At 43.6% G+C, this 16655-nt stretch overlaps 1 protein-coding gene across 9 annotated transcripts in view; it reads left to right on the top strand.

Annotated features, from left to right (window-relative positions):
* CARMIL1 (capping protein regulator and myosin 1 linker 1) overlaps positions 1-16402 on the top strand; it is a 198152-nt gene extending 181750 nt beyond the window's left edge. For 5 of the 9 annotated variants that reach the window (XM_065052981.1, XM_065052980.1, XM_065052975.1 and 2 more), the window contains 5 exons: positions 2581-2656; positions 5482-5715; positions 8454-8588; positions 11314-11460; positions 15346-16402. In XM_065052981.1, the coding sequence (XP_064909053.1) occupies positions 2581-2656; positions 5482-5715; positions 8454-8588; positions 11314-11460; positions 15346-15482 (729 nt within the window). In that variant the 3' untranslated portion in view covers positions 15483-16402. Of the gene's footprint in view, positions 1-2580; positions 2657-5481; positions 5716-8453; positions 8589-9077; positions 9307-11313; positions 11461-13633; positions 13743-15345 lie in introns of those variants that run through there. The other 4 variants (XM_065052978.1, XM_065052977.1, XM_065052976.1 and 1 more) reach the window with 3 other exon arrangements.
* Positions 16403-16655: the final 253 nt, after the last annotated feature.

Raw genomic sequence — 16655 nt, 5'->3', positions numbered from 1 at the left:
ACTCCCAATGGCATCCAGCTCCACAGTATTTCCCAACCTTGCATGAATTCCTATTAAATGTAGACCGTGGTCATCATTTATCTACGTGATAAATTCACCTGCATTTATCTGACATGATTGACAGCTTCTCAGAGTAAATTTTTGCAGCAAGTGTTTAGTGTTGTCTCAGGACCATCAGTAGTTTGTAATGTGTGTACAGTAGGTAACCGAGTATGCCAATGTCCTAGTTGCATTTTTAAGTACTACACTAATAGATGCCAGCACTGGCTTTTGTACTTGTCTCTGTACATGGCTGTATTTCTCCACTAGTCCCATAAATAGTGAGGGAGGCAGGAGTTACCAGGAAATTAGTTTTCATATTGTCATACAGCTCTCCTAAGTCATTTACTGTAGCTAAGTGTTACGCATATATCTTCAATATTTACATAGGAAAATGAGTATTTTGGTGATAGTTCATGAGAATTCACATTCCATGAAGTTGGTAAATTCAGTTCTCAAAAGCTTTTTTTTCCCCAATAAAAATCCAGTAAGGGGAGAGTGGTATTCCTTTTGAAAACATATAGCTGAGACAGTCTTACAAAGAAAGCTGTGGCATTAGGAGGTGGAGAGATGAGAATTTAGCCAAAAATATCAATGACAGTCAATAAATGGAAATAAAAACTGAGTTTTCACCTAGTGGTACAAAGTGTAATGTTCCTGGCTAGGTTTGGAGGGGACTTTGTTTTGTTCTGTATGGGCACTGTAGGTTACTGTTTTAGCCCTACAAGTCATGGCATTTCTAGAGTGCTTCTGACCAGAAGACTTCATTGTTTGGCTTACACATGGTTTTTAACATACAGATGATTTTATACTCAAAGCCTACAGAAATATAATCTCTCTGAGTGGATAGTTCTATCCGTATCGGGGTCATTTCACAGTACAGGGAGTTTAATGTCAATTGTAATAGCATCCTCCTGGGTGCAGCGTGCCATTTGCAGTGCACACCTCTACTTGGTGGAGAGGTGGCATTGCCCTGCCAGCTGCTGTGGAGGAATGGCAGGCACTCAGCATCTCCATCCTTTTCTTTGTTATATTGAAGAGAGGTTTTGTTTTAGGAGCCGTGAGATTACACAAGCAAAATGGAGGTATCAGTAAATCTGTAAGGCAAACCGCACTGTTTTCTGCATCACTCCCCAAAATTTGCTTCTCCTGCAATGCCTGTGTTGAGTTACCACCACAGGGGAAAGACAAGGGGACAGTGTGGACACTTAGATATCATTCCTTTATTTTTGTATTTAAAATACTATTTGACCTCTAAACTTGTCAATTTTTCTATGATTAGCATGTGTTCCTGCTACTTGTAGCCATTCTCTTCCTTCCTACATTTCCTGTTGTCCAATTTTTATCTACACACCAAACCCAGGAAGATTGTGGGTTCCAAAGCACAGTGATCGTGTTTGGTGTGCACTGCATGGCACATGGTGGAGGTTTCTGAACACTATGGGACAGTCAGATCCCAGCGTGAGTCACACAGAGTTGGTGTTGGAGCAGTAGTAGCAGTGCTCTGAATGTGTCAACGTGACTTACGCGTGGGTATATAACCAAACGTAATGGTCATCAGCACAAATCGTTTTCTTTAAGTCATTTGCCACACAGTCTTCAAATAGCAAATCAAGATCAAGAGTGAAGCTGCCTGCCAAAGTCTGTCCCCACTTTTTTAGTTTAAAAAAATACCACTTTTTTTGCCTAGCCATATCTTTATAAGGCTGTAATAGTATATCCTGCACTTTTTGTATCCTCCCATTTATCCCTCTACTTAAGCTTCGGTAGCAGGTAAGACATTAAAAGGAGGCTGGTTCTTTTCCCAGCACATCAACTGCATGCCTAAGCTTCTCCTGGTGAATACACAGGTTTTAAGCTCACTTAGGCTAGAGCTATGGTATGACAGAAGCCTTTGCACCTTGTCTTTTGAGGCTGGGATGTTAGGAAAGCTATTTTTGAGAACAGAAGACTTCTCCAGCGTATCAGCACAGAAACAAGAAGCCCCCTTTCTTTAGAGGTGCTGAGTATCCAGCAGTGTTTGTGATGGGTGGCTTTGAACCCCTTTCAGTAAGTGAGGTCCATTTGTTTTTAGAGGAGCCATGTAAATATGTGAGTGCTGCTACTTCTCTAGTTGCAGGTTTATCTGAAATAAAAGTTATTTTTTTACGTGGAGGAACAGAGATTCATTCAGCAGTCATATTCAAAGTCTAGATCTTCAGAAAAATACTTTTTCATTTTATTTAAACCTAAACAAGGATTTTTGAAGCACAGAGCTGTACAGCTGTTTCCAACTAGCACCTTCCATTTCAACTCCTGTCCATTAGAACACAGGGTATCATTGCAACTTTTCTAGACGTGACAAATCAGCATAATTTTCTTCCTGCTTAGATCTCCAGGACCCGAAAGAGAAACAAGAAGAGAGAAACCACCATTTCTTACTGTCACTTCTTTCTCTGGCTTATGGCTTCCAAATTAGAGCTATTTTTTTTCCAAACAGAAGCACTGGGTTGTATTAATTACAGATATATTATTAAATGAAAGCTTTTCTCACTCTTTCAGAAACTTGGGAATGACACAACTCCCAGAGAGTCTTTTGACACAGTGAGCTCAGAACGACTGGATGGAAGTGGTACAGGTACAGTCTGAGTTTCCTGGTTTAAACTCTGTCTAGAAAATGCAAAATGCATAACCTCAAAAATCTCACTTCCCTCTCCAGATGGTGTGCCTGCAATTACTTAAGCCAAGTATGAGCTTATGCTATGTGAAAGGGATTAGAAACAAGCTCACTTTCTGTACTGTGTGGGACAGCACTTCTCAGGAAGCCAGTTCCAGGGCTGAGTTGATGGCTCAGCTTTTACTCTTGTGCTCGGTGTTGCACAGAGGGGAAAGTACCTGGTGCATATGCCTGGGGCACCTTCAAAAAGTCGCTGACTTATAATGGGATCAGCAAAGCTGCAGCTGAACTCCGGAGCTGGCAAAACTGTCTGCACATGAAGAAATTGAACCCCTGAATGTATCTGATGGCCCACATTTGACTTACGTGCAAGTTTTATAGTTGTCAGTGCAGGTACCAGCTGGAGCAGTCCTGGCTTTCAGCTTTTAGAATAAACATCTCGTAGGCAATGGCAGGTGGCTCTTCTCAGGGTTTACCCAGCTTGACTAAAGCCAGGGCTGTCTGCAAATTTGTGGAGGCCCCTGGCCACTGCACACATGCACAAAACGACTGTCTATCATGTACAAAGTGGATTCCAGCCTTGCAGAGCTTACGGCACTGATTCCCTCTGCACCTTGTCTTGTTGTGTCCTTGTCAAGCTGTAGTCCTGGGCCCTGACACGGCAGTGCCTACAGTGCAGCTGTCTCAAGACAAGGTGGAATTCAGTTCTCTGTGCGTACTTTTGGGACTGACCAGTGAAGTGTTCAGAAAGGATTCGACTCTGGTGGTTTTGTATGTACTACAATCACTGGACAGAAAGGAGTGGGCTGAACTGGGAAATCGAAGTCTTATTTCTCAAGAGAAGTGGTCCTGCATGCACAGCATATAGGGTTGCCAAAACATACAGAAACAAGGCTGAAAAAACAGGCTGAAATCAAAATCCAAATGCGGCCATCTTGGTTGAGCACCAAAACCAGGTCAGCACTTCAGAAATCGATTTTGAAGTTTTATACCTTTCTAAAGCTAGTTTTAAAAGACAACATATTCAGAGCATGCTGAACTCAGTGCTTTTAAAGCCTGCTTATCTTTTGAGGAGGAGTTTGTATTCTATATGTGTCTCCTGATATCATCAAACTGAAGTCAAAAGAGCAAGAATAGTTTGTGCTTGGGGCGTTAGAGTAGCCAGGGCGGTCTGAACCCAATTTTTCTCTGGTCCTCGTCTCTCTGTATGACGCATTTGACCCCCACCTCACTGTACTGGTCATGCCCCTTCCTTTCAGCCTCCAGCTGTCAGTCCTTTCTTTATCACTCTTGCTTGAGAGCTCCCTGAGGCTGCTCTTTGCTCTTGCACCTACAGGTTGTCTTTGTTTTGGGTTAACTTATTTTAACTTACTGAGTTCTAGTAATATTAGCAGACCTGAGTTTAGGAAGGCAAGAAAGAGAGTTAATGGAAAATTGCTGGAGATGTTACTACGGGCAAACTATAGATAGTGATGCAGAAGGAGAATAATGGGCTTTTTATTCCTCACTTTGTGTCTGGATGTTGCCTGCTTGTTTGTGTGCACACATGCACAGGTGGAGAAGGTGTCCTGCAGTTCCCCTTGCAGTAAGGAAGTCTACTGCATGCCTGCGGACACCAACTCTCCCTGTCACACACTCACACACATATATATGTACCACACAACTCAATGGTTTGCCAGAGTTGAACTACAGCTGGGCTGAAAAACAGCTACATAAGCTGGAAAAATATGTTGGGGACTGGCTTGCAACAAGCTATATCAACACTCCCTTCCCTCCCACTGCCATTAAAATGTCTGTGCTCAGCACTTTTGTAACAGGGAGGATTTCTGAATGGAAATAGCATCTGTGAGCACATACCTGGATTTGCCGAGTACCAAGGCTACCAGTCTGCATTTCGGTTAGGCTGTAATTCTCTTCTGAGAATAAAGATGTGACAATCTTTGAAAGTCCCAAGCTAACATACAAGTTCCAAGATTGTCATTAGAGCTGCTACATACAAGCTTTCAACCTTCTGAAAGCTGCAGAGTAGGAAAGCAGGGCAGGTATTTTGCTTTTTTGCAGCCCAGAGTCCAGCAGGCTTTCTACCAGCTTGCACAGCTCAGTAGGGCTGATGTATTGCTTGGAAGTAAGTGTAAATCTGTAAGTAATCTGTAAATACCTCAGTCTTTGGGATAAATAATATGTTGATAAACTTGCTAATGTGTGGAAACCATAATCCATATACAGTGTTATTAGATAAATCAAAATATTATATAAAGAACACTTTGATCTCGGCTAACTTTCAAAATCTCTTCTAGAGCTTGCTAAAAGCAACAAATAAAAAGATGTAGCCTGCTGATCACACATTTGGGATTTATTTTCTGGGCCAGGATTTCTCTGTTGATTTTGGATACCCAACCTTTTGTCTGTAGAGGCAAGTTAACAGCCAAAGGCTCCATCTTCCACTGATCTATTGCTGCTTTCTCAGCAGGCAGGCTGTACCATCTGCTCTCAGAAATATGAAGGAAGAATAAAGTCCAGCCAGCCATCACCCTAAAGATTTTTAAAAGGGGCAGGTGCTATCACCTCTGAGGAAGTTAAATTATGAAGTTGAGCACATGTAAGAACTAGTGGTTTTAGATGCTTTTCTTGCAGTGTTTTTGAATGAAATGTTAAGGGTTCTCTTACTCACACAGCAGTGCAGCAGCAATATGTGAGCTAATGATGTTATTTTGCACAAAAGCGTATCTGTGCACGGAGACGTCTGTGTTGCAGGAGACTTTATTTTATATGTCTATTTATTTTAGTGCCTAAACTCCAGCAGACCCTTCCAGAGAGTCGGTTTGCCTCGAATAAAGGTGACTCCATCTCAGCATCATCAGAAAAAAATGCAAAAGCTGAACCAAAGGCAGAAGCTGGCACAAAGGCGAGAAGCTCTTCCAATACACCGACCAGCCCCAAACCCCCACTGCAGTCAACAAAGCCCAGCCTGGCAGGACGACCCACGGTGCCGCAGAAACCACGCTCTGCCTCTCGCACTGGTGAGGAGCTGCTCTGGGCATTGGTTATTCTCAGCTGGGTCCTTCTGAGTGGTGTTTGTGTGGGCTGTGGAGGAGACACCCATGGCCGCGTCCTGAACAGGAGCTATTTGTAGAGGGACAGGTCCTTCAGTCACTTGCTCTTGACTTGCATCCTTCTTTTCCACTTCCCTCTGCCCTGATTCAAAAAAACTTATTAAAATGGTTTAATCAAAAGCCTGAGGAGAAGCAATAGCAGCAGGTCCAGAGCTGTTTTGAGTTAGCCCACTTTCACTAAGAGGTGAGCATAGAAAGCTACTTCAGCACCAGAGGCCTGTTGTAGTAGCACTGACAAAAATAACTGTGGCTTTTTTCTAAACACCTGGCTCTAAATACTAAAGTCCTTGGGGTTTTCTAGCAGGCTGCTCTTAGCCCCTCAAGCAAATGCCTCTTAGTAACTTGTACAAACCAATTGTCTCTCACTCTCTCTCTCTCCTTGTTTTGCTTTTCTTTCTTTCCTTATTGCTTTTGAGTGGAAATAATTGTAACTGTGCTTTTATAACCTTGCAAGACTGCCCATTGAATGACTGTTAATTTCTGCTCTGTCTTAACCTCCTGCCCAGATATTATCTCAAGGTTTCCAATATTGGGAAATATTTCAGTAGATGTCCTATACATTTGTCTGTCTGCTATTTAATAGGCCAGTGTCTCAACCCTCTCTTCCCAAAGTACAGCCACTGCAGTTGAGGGGAATGAAATGCTAATTACTGACTCCCCCAGTAGCTATGGCAAATATATCTTATTAATTGCAAATGACTGAAGAAATGTGAGCCTGGCCATCTGCAGGAGCTCACAGACCTCTAGGCTTTTCCCATACTCACTGCTGACCTTAGAAAGATGTCAGTCCTGGTGAGGGTGAGGGGGCAGAGGGGTGTCACAGCCTCCTCCCCACCCTTGGTGTGTAACCTGAGCACTACTCAGTCTCTGCACTCCAGAGTAGTTAGTCTCTGCACTCCGGAGTGGTGTTCAAATACAGAATCACCTTCGGGTTTTAGATGGGTTTAAATTTATTTTCTTCTCCATTTTATAAATGCTTATAAAAGTGAGACGTGCCGTGTAAGATGCTCACGAAGATGAATACAATAGGAAAGCATGGCTTATTTGGTGATGCTTAATCTGTAAAGTAGGCAGTGTGTTATCTCAAAGTCTTAGGTATCAGAAGGACCTGAGCTGTCTGTTTCTGCCAGCTGCTGTTTCCTGCAGAGAGAGCATACTGTGGGCTTATCACAGGGAGTAGTTAATATTTGTACATAATAGGCCAGCTCCTTGGATGGCAGCAAAAGCAGCACCATCTCTATTGCAGTCTAACTTCTATCCTAGTACTTGGAGCGACCTGCTGTCTAAGCATACCCAGGTGACATGATGAAGCAGCCAAGCAATAATCATATTTACGCTCTTGCTCTCGCTGTTGTTTCCAGCGGTGTGGCCAAGCTAATGGTAGCAAATTTTTGCTAAGTAATCTGAGGTCAAAGGAACGCAGATTGGATGTCCACAAATTATAGAAGACTGAAAGTAGTTCCTCAAGGCACAGAACAGCTTTAGTTCAGAAATAAATAGCTGTGTTTGCCAAGCGCTTTGCTCTTCCATGTCTTGATACTTGAGCTTCCCAAGGCAACTGGCCTCACAGGCACATCAAAAGCATGGATAAGGTCCTAGAACTGGTGTATCTGTTCAGATTGAGTTGCATTTGGAATGTCATCACTTTCCTGTGCCAAAAGTAAAAGGATTGACTCCTTTGTGGTGGTTCCTTGACAGTGAGACAAATTCCTGTAAATTTCCAGTATGCAACTGAATTAACTCGTTGTACAAATACACATACAGGTGATAGTCCAAGTTCCTTTTTCCTTCTACTAATAGTAATGGATCTTCCTAGTTCCTCTGTTGTGTACCTATGTCACTGTTTACTCCTCGGGAAGCAAACATACAAGCAGTTTCAGTAATCCATTGTAGCTGTGCTTCCCTACTGTTCCAACAAAGGCTGTCTTGTGTAAGACCGAAAAGGTCATCTTGTAAGCTCTGTAAAGATGGTAGTCAACTTGCCGTATATAACACACATCCAGCCTTTTAAAGAAACGAGATATCCAGGTGGTTTAAACTATGGATTTGAATTTAAGTTCCAGATTTCCTCACAGTTTAGAAAACAAAGTATTTTCTCTCCTTAGAAAATCTTTGCAAACACTATCATGTTATGTACTGGTAATTTATTCCTGAAAGTACAGAGTTCTGTAGGGTGTTTATGAAATGTGTTTCCTTGGTTCACTTTTATGCCTTTTAACTGTGAAACAGGACATCTAAATTTATCAGTTCATTATGTTTCAGGACAATAAAAATATAAATAGAACTAATGTTTCCAAAAATCCATCCAAAATAATTTTCAGCTGTTCTTTACAAATTGCATACTTATGTCTTGCAGGAAATTCAATTGCTCCCATCAGATTTCTGTTTGTGCTACAATAGCAGTACACATTAAAATGCTGAAATTGAAATCTTTGCTTTTACTATTAAAATTCTTTCACCTGGACTGAGAGCCGTCACGCGTTCTCTTGTCATAATGTAAATTCTTGAATCCTTATTTTTCTGATAGATTCTAGCTGTTTCTCGTTTGTGTATTGTGTTGAGGTTTGGCCCATTATAACAGCACCATTTCTGTGAGCTGCAGTGCAGCTGTAACTTCTCACCCTTTTGTTCATGGTACTCCACAGAGGATGCTCCGGAGTCTCCCTCTGGCCCCAGTTCCCCAAAAGTTGCCCTGCTTCCACCTGCGCTGAAGAAAGTTCCTTCTGATAAAGAAAAGGATGGTCAGAGCAGCCCCACAGTCAGATCGTTTTCTCAAGAAGGTAAGAGTGTTGGTCTAAGTGTTGTTCCAGCGTGCTTGTCTTCTACTAGAATTCAATGTGTCATTGTCCCCTGGTTTGTTTTCACTTGGATGGGAAGGGTTATTCATTTGGAGGACAAAAAGCAAGGAAAGTGTATCTGGTCCCCTTTTCCTCATCTCCTCCACTCATGGGTTGCTGGCCTATATTTTCTTCCTTTGATCAAACCAAGTGAAAGATGACTCCCTTGGTATTAATAATGTAAATGAACAATTAAGGAACTCTTGTGTATATTGTGATTGAGTTTGGTCTGAATCCAGATGCTGATTGCTATTGCTCACACACAGTAATGCGAAACACAGCTCTGAGGTTCAGCACGGTTCCGGTTCCAGGGGAGCAGCCAGGACTTTTTTCCTTGCGGCCAGCCTGTTGCTTTGTTTGTACTTCTCCTTTCTGTGGGGTCACTGCATGTGACTGAGTTCCCCTCCTCCTTCTCCTCCTTCTCCTCCTCAGGCAGTGTTTGTGCCAGGGCAGGGCTTGGTACCTTCTACGCACAACACTAGGCTGCTGCCTTGTCTTTCCTGCTATTCATCTGTGCGCTGGATTTCTACTTCTGCTGATGCATTTCCTTGCCCATAGTTGGCTCTTAGATGAGCTAAGGCTTCCTCTGATAGCATGGAATATGTGGAGAAGTCACAGAAGTGTCAGCTGGCACAAATGGCAACATTCGAAATCTGGGAGTGAGACCTTTCTTCCTGGAATCCTCCTCGAGAAAGACCTCCAAGGTGATTCCCATCACTTAAGCTGTGAGACACCGGAGTGCCCTTTCACACTCTACCAGCAGTTTTTCAGACTGCAGGGTGAGGGCAGACAAATCAAGGCAGGTAACGCTGGGTTGTGAAGATGGAGCAGTTGTGCTGTCCACAGAGGCCATGGTTACCCTCTAGGTGAGAGGAGGGGCAAAGCCATCCCCAAAGCCAGGTGGTCCAGAGGTATATTTTTAGAAGATTCTCCCTTTCTCCCCTAAAACTATGGTTTGCTTTATGAAACAGCTTGCCTCACAGTCTGAGTGTTACTCTGCTTGGAAAACAGTTGCTGTGGTGGCTGCCATTTACTGAGTGCACATCAACAAGTGGGGTGTTTGCAGGTTTCCACTCTTGCTTCAGCCACCTGTACGGAGCTGTTGGGCTGCTCTTGTGCCATAAAGGTAGCCCAGCAGAACCACCACAATCTCACTGAATTATGTAGAGCCAGCAGGACATACGACATACCCAAGAACCTCTCTTCTGACTGGAAAGGGCTGAGAGTTCAGATGCTCCACGTTGCCAAAAACTGCCACAGTCTGTGGCTCCCGGTGGCTGTGGCCTTACGAGGGCTGCAAGGCAGCCTTATTTTTTTTTATTATTTTGAAGATTTTTTTAAGATGTCCTTGCTCATTGCAGGGGGGTTGGACTAGACCTTTGGAGGTCACTTCCAACCCAAACTATTCTATGATTCTAAGGCAGAATATAGCCTGGTTATTCTCTTGCCTTTAATCCCATCAGAGCCTGTGTTGAGACAGGTAAACTATGCTACACCTTGGAATCAGGCTCGCTATGCCGGTGCCATCGTGTTGAGAATGTTTGTGGTCAAAGGCTCTTGCCACAGCAGACTCTCTCAGCTGTTCGAGTCCTTGTTTTCTCACCTGCTTTTCACCAAACTGCGAGAGAGAACTTGTTACTTCATAACTAAAGAAACACAACACAATAGGGTACAGGTACATTTTAATGTGAGGTTAACCTGACCATTTCTGTGCTCTGTGCTTTCCCACCTCCTCCCATAAGAGCAGACATACTGGAGAAGCAGGAAATATGGAATGGGAACAACAATCCTTTTGTGTTACAGCAGTCTCTGACACAACAGAGATTTGACATGATTTTGCAGTTTATGGTTGTCATACGAGAGGCGGGACAATCGCTTCATTTTTAAAATGTATTTGCTGTTTGGAAATCTTTACACAAAAGGGGGCAGACATGTGCTTTCCTCACTCCTTGTTCCCTTCAACCTCCACAGATGACTTGGCCAAACACAGGGTTTTCTAATTGCCACTACACTGCACTGTACAAATTTTATCAGTACTACAGGGTGTTTCAAAAAGATAGGCCAGTTTCACATTGGGTCCATCTTTTTAAAACACCTTGTATTTTAGAATGGCTACAGTTGGGTTTCCAGGTCCTTGCAGAATGCTGTGCTTTGCATAAAATTGTATTGGAATATGTAAATTCTGTTTCTTTTATTTGTTTTTCCTTTTTTTCATGTTTTACTTGATTACTTTTGTACTTCCTCATTCAATCATTCTTCTGTCCTTGCTTTATGCTGCCTTTCAGGCTAGCTTGCTCCATTTGTTTCTGCAACTGGTAAATCACTGCAAATCTGCCTAAGTTAGTAAAGAAAATTATATCTCCTATGAAGGAAAGCTGCAAATTAGATGGTACTTGATTATAAAATTGCTTTGTGTTAATGAGTTTAACTGTACTTTGTGGGACAATCTCAAAATGCACCTCTCTACATAGCATACCTGTAAGATCAGGCTGCAGTTACCAACATTTGCAAATATCTGGACGAAATTTAAGCAAGCACCTGGCATATTGATTACAACTCTTTGAACAATTGATTAAATGGGATGGATAAGTGAAATTATTTATGTTACTTACCATACATGGGCCTACAGAACAGCTTAGGGATATAAATTAATCATTTTCCCTGCTAGAGCAAGCTGGAGATTGTCAAAAAAGAGATGCAGCTCATGACTGTGCCAAGGCATCTGGCAGCGTGAAAACCACGTCGGGGCAGTATTCTACCAGTGCAGAAGAGGAAGCTTGTGTGCTTGGGCAGAGCAAGGCACAGCCCACTTCTGGTTAGAAGTTTTCATTTTTCATCAAGACACTGCTTGATAACTGGCACTAACAATCTTTAAGAAACTGCAATAGCGAAGAACCCACAGAAGGGTGTGGGTTTGGCATTGGATTATGAGAAAGGTGAAGATCTCATGGGATGCTCAGCGTCTCTCTGTCCCCATGGGAAATACATGGCATGAAAAAACTTCCAGATAAGAAATAGGTGTTCATTTTTCCTTTGTGGCAACACCGGTGGCGGGTTGTTACCAGGCAGCACCAGCAGCCTCTCTGCAGAAGAGGGGTTGTCACACGCCGTGACTGCTGGTGGCAGCGATGGTGGCACGCTGCCCTGTCACTAACCTGCAGGTAGATTCTCCACTGCTTGGTGAGCTTACGCACCTTTCCTTTTTAAGATGCGTGCAGTGAAGTGTTTCAAAATACATTTCAGCCTGAATATTGTTAGTGCCAGTTTCAGCACATCACTCACAAAACCATTTGAGAACTGGGCAAATCAGCTTGTTTTGACATTGTACTTTGCTTCTCAGCTGCATAAACGAAAAAATATCAAAAGAAGCCAAACCCAGCGCTGGGCTGCCGGTTAAGCCGTGCTTTCTGAAGAACAGCTTTGACTTGTAGTGAACTTATTCAATGGGCTGTAAAAATGTTGGGTTGATCTGCGTGTTTTTAAAATATAAAAGCTCCTGTTCTCAAATGGTACGTGTTTACATGCTTTTTGTTACCTCTTAACTGATTTGTTTAAACAATGATTCATTTTTTTTTCTGACATATTTTATTGAGGTATTTGAACATCTTATGCAACTACATTTACCCACAATTTTTCTGTTTATAAGGCATCATGTATCCCTTTTGTAACATCCTCCACCCAAAAGGTATGAACTGATTTCATATTGCAGAATCAAACGTAGCCCACCCGAACTTGGAATCTCTCCTCCGGATTATGATCAAATTATTATATTTTAGTTTGTTCTGTGATATCTCTCTGAATAAGTAACTTTCAAAAGCTGAGGTGCTGCCACAAATCTACACAGGTCAGCTTGTGTGTGGTTTCACTGGCACAAGGGCAAACTCCTGTGGCAGAAGCCCTGCTTGCACTATGTAGATTTAAATGTCTGATATATTTTTCAGGCATTTTGGGGGGAAACCACCTGTCTTGATTTATCAGGCAATAAACTAAAATGGCTGCTGCAGGGTGTGTTCTGGGTTTAGTCTGGAGAGTGGAAGGAGGCTCAAAGAAAGGCCATGTAATTATTAGGAGGTACAAGTATCAAGAGCAACTCAAAAATTTTCAGACACCTATTTCTTTTAAAAGCACTGGTGTTTGGGAAGGTGGAAATGCCTAAATTTTGTTTTGCAGGATTTGGGTATCTTAATCCTGTCCAATTCCATTCAGTAGCTTTAAAAACCTTCCTCAAAATCCTTTCCTCTTCTTTCCCAACTTGCAAAGCTGGCATAAGAATGCAGTGAGCATATAGCTGCTGGCTCTCATTTCCTCCCACGTTTTGGCTAGCACAAATAAGGAAGCAGGTAGTTTGGACTCAGGAGAACTATTTGGGCAGCAAATGTGCCACGTGTGTGGAGGTGATTGTCCTCAAGACGCATGCTGGGTGCGTCCATTCTGCTTTTGTCATGGCAGAGAACCAGAACTGGACAATGTCTGTGCCAAATGAAAATGGGCCAGAGCTTCCTGTCCTGTCTCTCACGGCCTGTTGCCACATGTTGGTGCTGCCAGGGGTGTTGTGTTGGCCCTCTGGATGCAGAACGCCTTGTATCCCCAGGGATACAGGGAGCATCCCTGCTGGGGCTGCCCCAGCAGCTCAGCAGTATTGACTCCCATGGCATTCCTCTGCATTTTCTGCATTCCTGGTAAACCCTGACAGCCTGACATGATTTGAAATGGCCATGGACATGTGCCAGTGACAGCTCCATGTCTGACCCTGCTGCAGCTGGAGCTGGGTCCTGGAGACATGGAGAATGGTTGGAGTTGGAAGGGACCTCTGGAGATCATCTAGTCCAACCCACCTGCTAAAGCAGGTTCACCCAGAGCAGATCTCACAGGAACATGTCCAGGCGGGTTTTGAATGTCTCCAGAGGAGGAGACTCCACAACCTCTCTGGGCAGCCTGTTCCAGTGCTCTGGCACCCTCAGAGTAAATTAGTTTCTCCTCATATTCAGACGGAACCTCCTGTGCTTCAGTCTGTGCCCATTGCCCCTCATCCTGTTGTTGGGCACCACTGAAAGGAGTCCGGTCCTGTCCTCTTGACCTGCAGCAGTGAGACTGCAGGTGAGTGGTAGACAGGGAAGGAGCGGTGATGCTTTATGGCCACCACTGCTGCCTTGTTAAGAGAGATGTGTATAGATGTGAACAGGCACAAGGATCAGTGCCAAACAAAGCCAGATGTCCTTATCTGAAATGGTGAAGCAAATAAGGTCTCATAACTGTAATGTTTAATTTTGTGGGGGTGAAGTGAGGTGATTCGCAATGAAATCAAATTTAAGGGCCACTATGCGTTTAAAGATTCATTTTAACTGGAAGTAGGAGATTTCTAAAGCTATCAGTCCTTGTGGAACGTCACTGCTAGTGATGTGTATAATAACTCTCGTTACCATAGCAATTTTGGAGCGCTGATTAGATCAGAAATCTTAACAAGGTTTTACAACCTTTTTTCCATTTTATTTCAAAGCTTATAAAGTTTGGGCCTTACTGAGATTTTAGAGTGCTGGGCGAACAAAATGGGTACTGTTTGCATTTAGATCATGGGAAGTGGATATGTCCTCCTGCTTTCTCTTCCACCAAATGCAGGTGAGGTGCAGAGCTGTGGTCTCAGCTGGACGAGATGCAGGTTGGGCTCAAAAGTGCGGGTGTCTCCCATGTGAGGAAGTGGGGGGGCATCAGGACCCAGCAGCGCTGGGGCTGCAGGGAGCAGCAGTTCAGGTAGCGTCAATGCCAGGGTGAATGTCTGACCTGATGAAGACTGCTGTCAAAAGGGAGAAGGTAGATGTGTCCTGCTCGGGAGACAGGCCTGCCTGGGATGTGCACCACAGGTCTGAGGGGTGCCCAGCAAGGATGTCCACCTGAGCCGTCAGGAGTGCATTGTCTGAGACCCCTTGCCTTCCCTTGCCTTCCCTTGCCTTCCCTTGCCTTCCCTTGCCTTCCCTTGCCTTCCCTTGCCTTCCCTTGCCTTCCCTTGCCTTCCCTTGCCTTCCCTTGCCTTCCCTTGCCTTCCCTTGCCTTCCCTTGCCTTCCCTTGCCTTCCCTTGCCTTCCCTTGCCTTCCCTTGCCTTCCCTTGCCTTCCCTTGCCTTCCCTTGCCTTCCCTTGCCTTCCCTTGCCTTCCCTTGCCTTCCCTTGCCTTCCCTTGCCTTCCCTTGCCTTCCCTTGCCTTCCCTTGCCTTCCCTTGCCTTCCCTTGCCTTCCCTTGCCTTCCCTTGCCTTCCCTTGCCTTCCCTTGCCTTCCCTTGCCTTCCCTTGCCTTCCCTTGCCTTCCCTTGCCTTCCCTTGCCTTCCCTTGCCTTCCCTTGCCTTCCCTTGCCTTCCCTTGCCTTCCCTTGCCTTCCCTTGCCTTCCCTTGCCTTCCCTTGCCTTCCCTTGCCTTCCCTTGCCTTCCCTTGCCTTCCCTTGCCTTCCCTTGCCTTCCCTTGCCTTCCCTTGCCTTCCCTTGCCTTCCCTTGCCTTCCCTTGCCTTCCCTTGCCTTCCCTTGCCTTCCCTTGCCTTCCCTTGCCTTCCCTTCCTTGAAGAATTAATGGATGTGTGCTACTCCCACTAGTGCAAATGAATTCAGTGGGAGAAGGAGCAGGTCCTGTGTGCATTAATAACTTTTTTTTAAAATGATTTTCTTTCTCTCTCTTCTTCAGTCATTAGTAAGACTTATTTCTGTTTTACACAGCTGCGAAAAGAAGCCCTGGGCAGCAGTCCCATGAGTTTCAGGAACTGAAGCAGAGATCCTTGAGTAAAGATGGCCATCAGGGAAGCAAGTCCAGTGACTCTGGCGAAGAAGCAGATAAAGATTTTATTTTTGTTTAGAAATCAGTACAAGTGCTTCATAGCGCCAGAGCTTTCTATAACAATCAGGGTACAGCAATCAACAGCCTTTCTAGCCAGCTGCTCTTTCACCACAGGTACATTTCCATGCAGAAAACATGATCTTCCAATCATGATTTACAGTACACTCACTTGGCATTGATTTGGTCAATATTTTCTGTTCTGTACGGTGCAGATGTTCCTCTTGCCATGCCTTTGCTGAAGCCAGCCATTCTTTCATGTATTCTACTTGAATTTCTCTGAAGCAGCTACAAAGAGTGCCCTGCGTTAGGGCATTTAGAAAGCAAAGCAAATTAACTGGACACTGTCTCACACTAATACACTGTACAGCAGGTAATGTGTTGTACTGCTGAATGTAAATGCGTCAAATCTGCACGTGACTTCCCTATAAATATATTCTTGCGGTATGCAATTGCACATTGTAATTATATTAAAAGAGCACACTAATAAAATAATTTGTATAGATTATATATATTAAATGCTTGGGTATGGTTTTTACATTCTCCCATAGGGAGCTTCTTTCTTCCTGTTCTCGTACTGTACATAAAGCTGCAACACTTACATTTGTGTACCGTCAAAAAGCACAACAGAGAAGGATTTGGTTGACCTATAATCATGGTATGCTTCCACATTCATATATTAATGTATATAGTTGATTGGAATGAGGGCAATTGAAATTTTATTAATATTGGTGTTTTCTAGAGGCCTTCCTCAGTTCTGTCTGCATATTAGCTTCCTTTCATTGTGTAATTCTACGAGAAAAATAGTTTGACGTCTGTAAAAACATTTCAGCTTTCGGGGGAGGGGGTGCAAATTTCACAACTACCCACTTACATTACAGGTTGAAGGGATTTTATTCATATGTATATTTGTAACAATAAAAAATAATTTTACAACTGAAATATAAGCCTTTGTTTTTTACTGTGCTATTTTTGCTCTGATGGTTTCTGCTCTTTGAATGATGGTTTTGTATCAGGTTGACAAAGCGTGTAGTTAAGACAAAACTGCTTCTGGTAAAGTACCTGTTCCTGCTGAAGGGGACACATACCCATCACCCTTGTAAAATTACTGAAAGAAGATCTCTTTGCTCATCTCCCTTGGGATCTTCAGCAAAGCAGCCTTCGTGTGTGCTGGGAACACCTGCTATATGTAAAG

This window comes from Columba livia, chromosome 2 (genome assembly GCF_036013475.1).
Source record: "Columba livia isolate bColLiv1 breed racing homer chromosome 2, bColLiv1.pat.W.v2, whole genome shotgun sequence".
NCBI classification, from domain to species: Eukaryota; Metazoa; Chordata; class Aves; order Columbiformes; family Columbidae; genus Columba; species Columba livia.
Note: the sequence above shows the minus strand (reverse complement) of the source record. Positions and strands in the feature narration are given on the sequence as shown.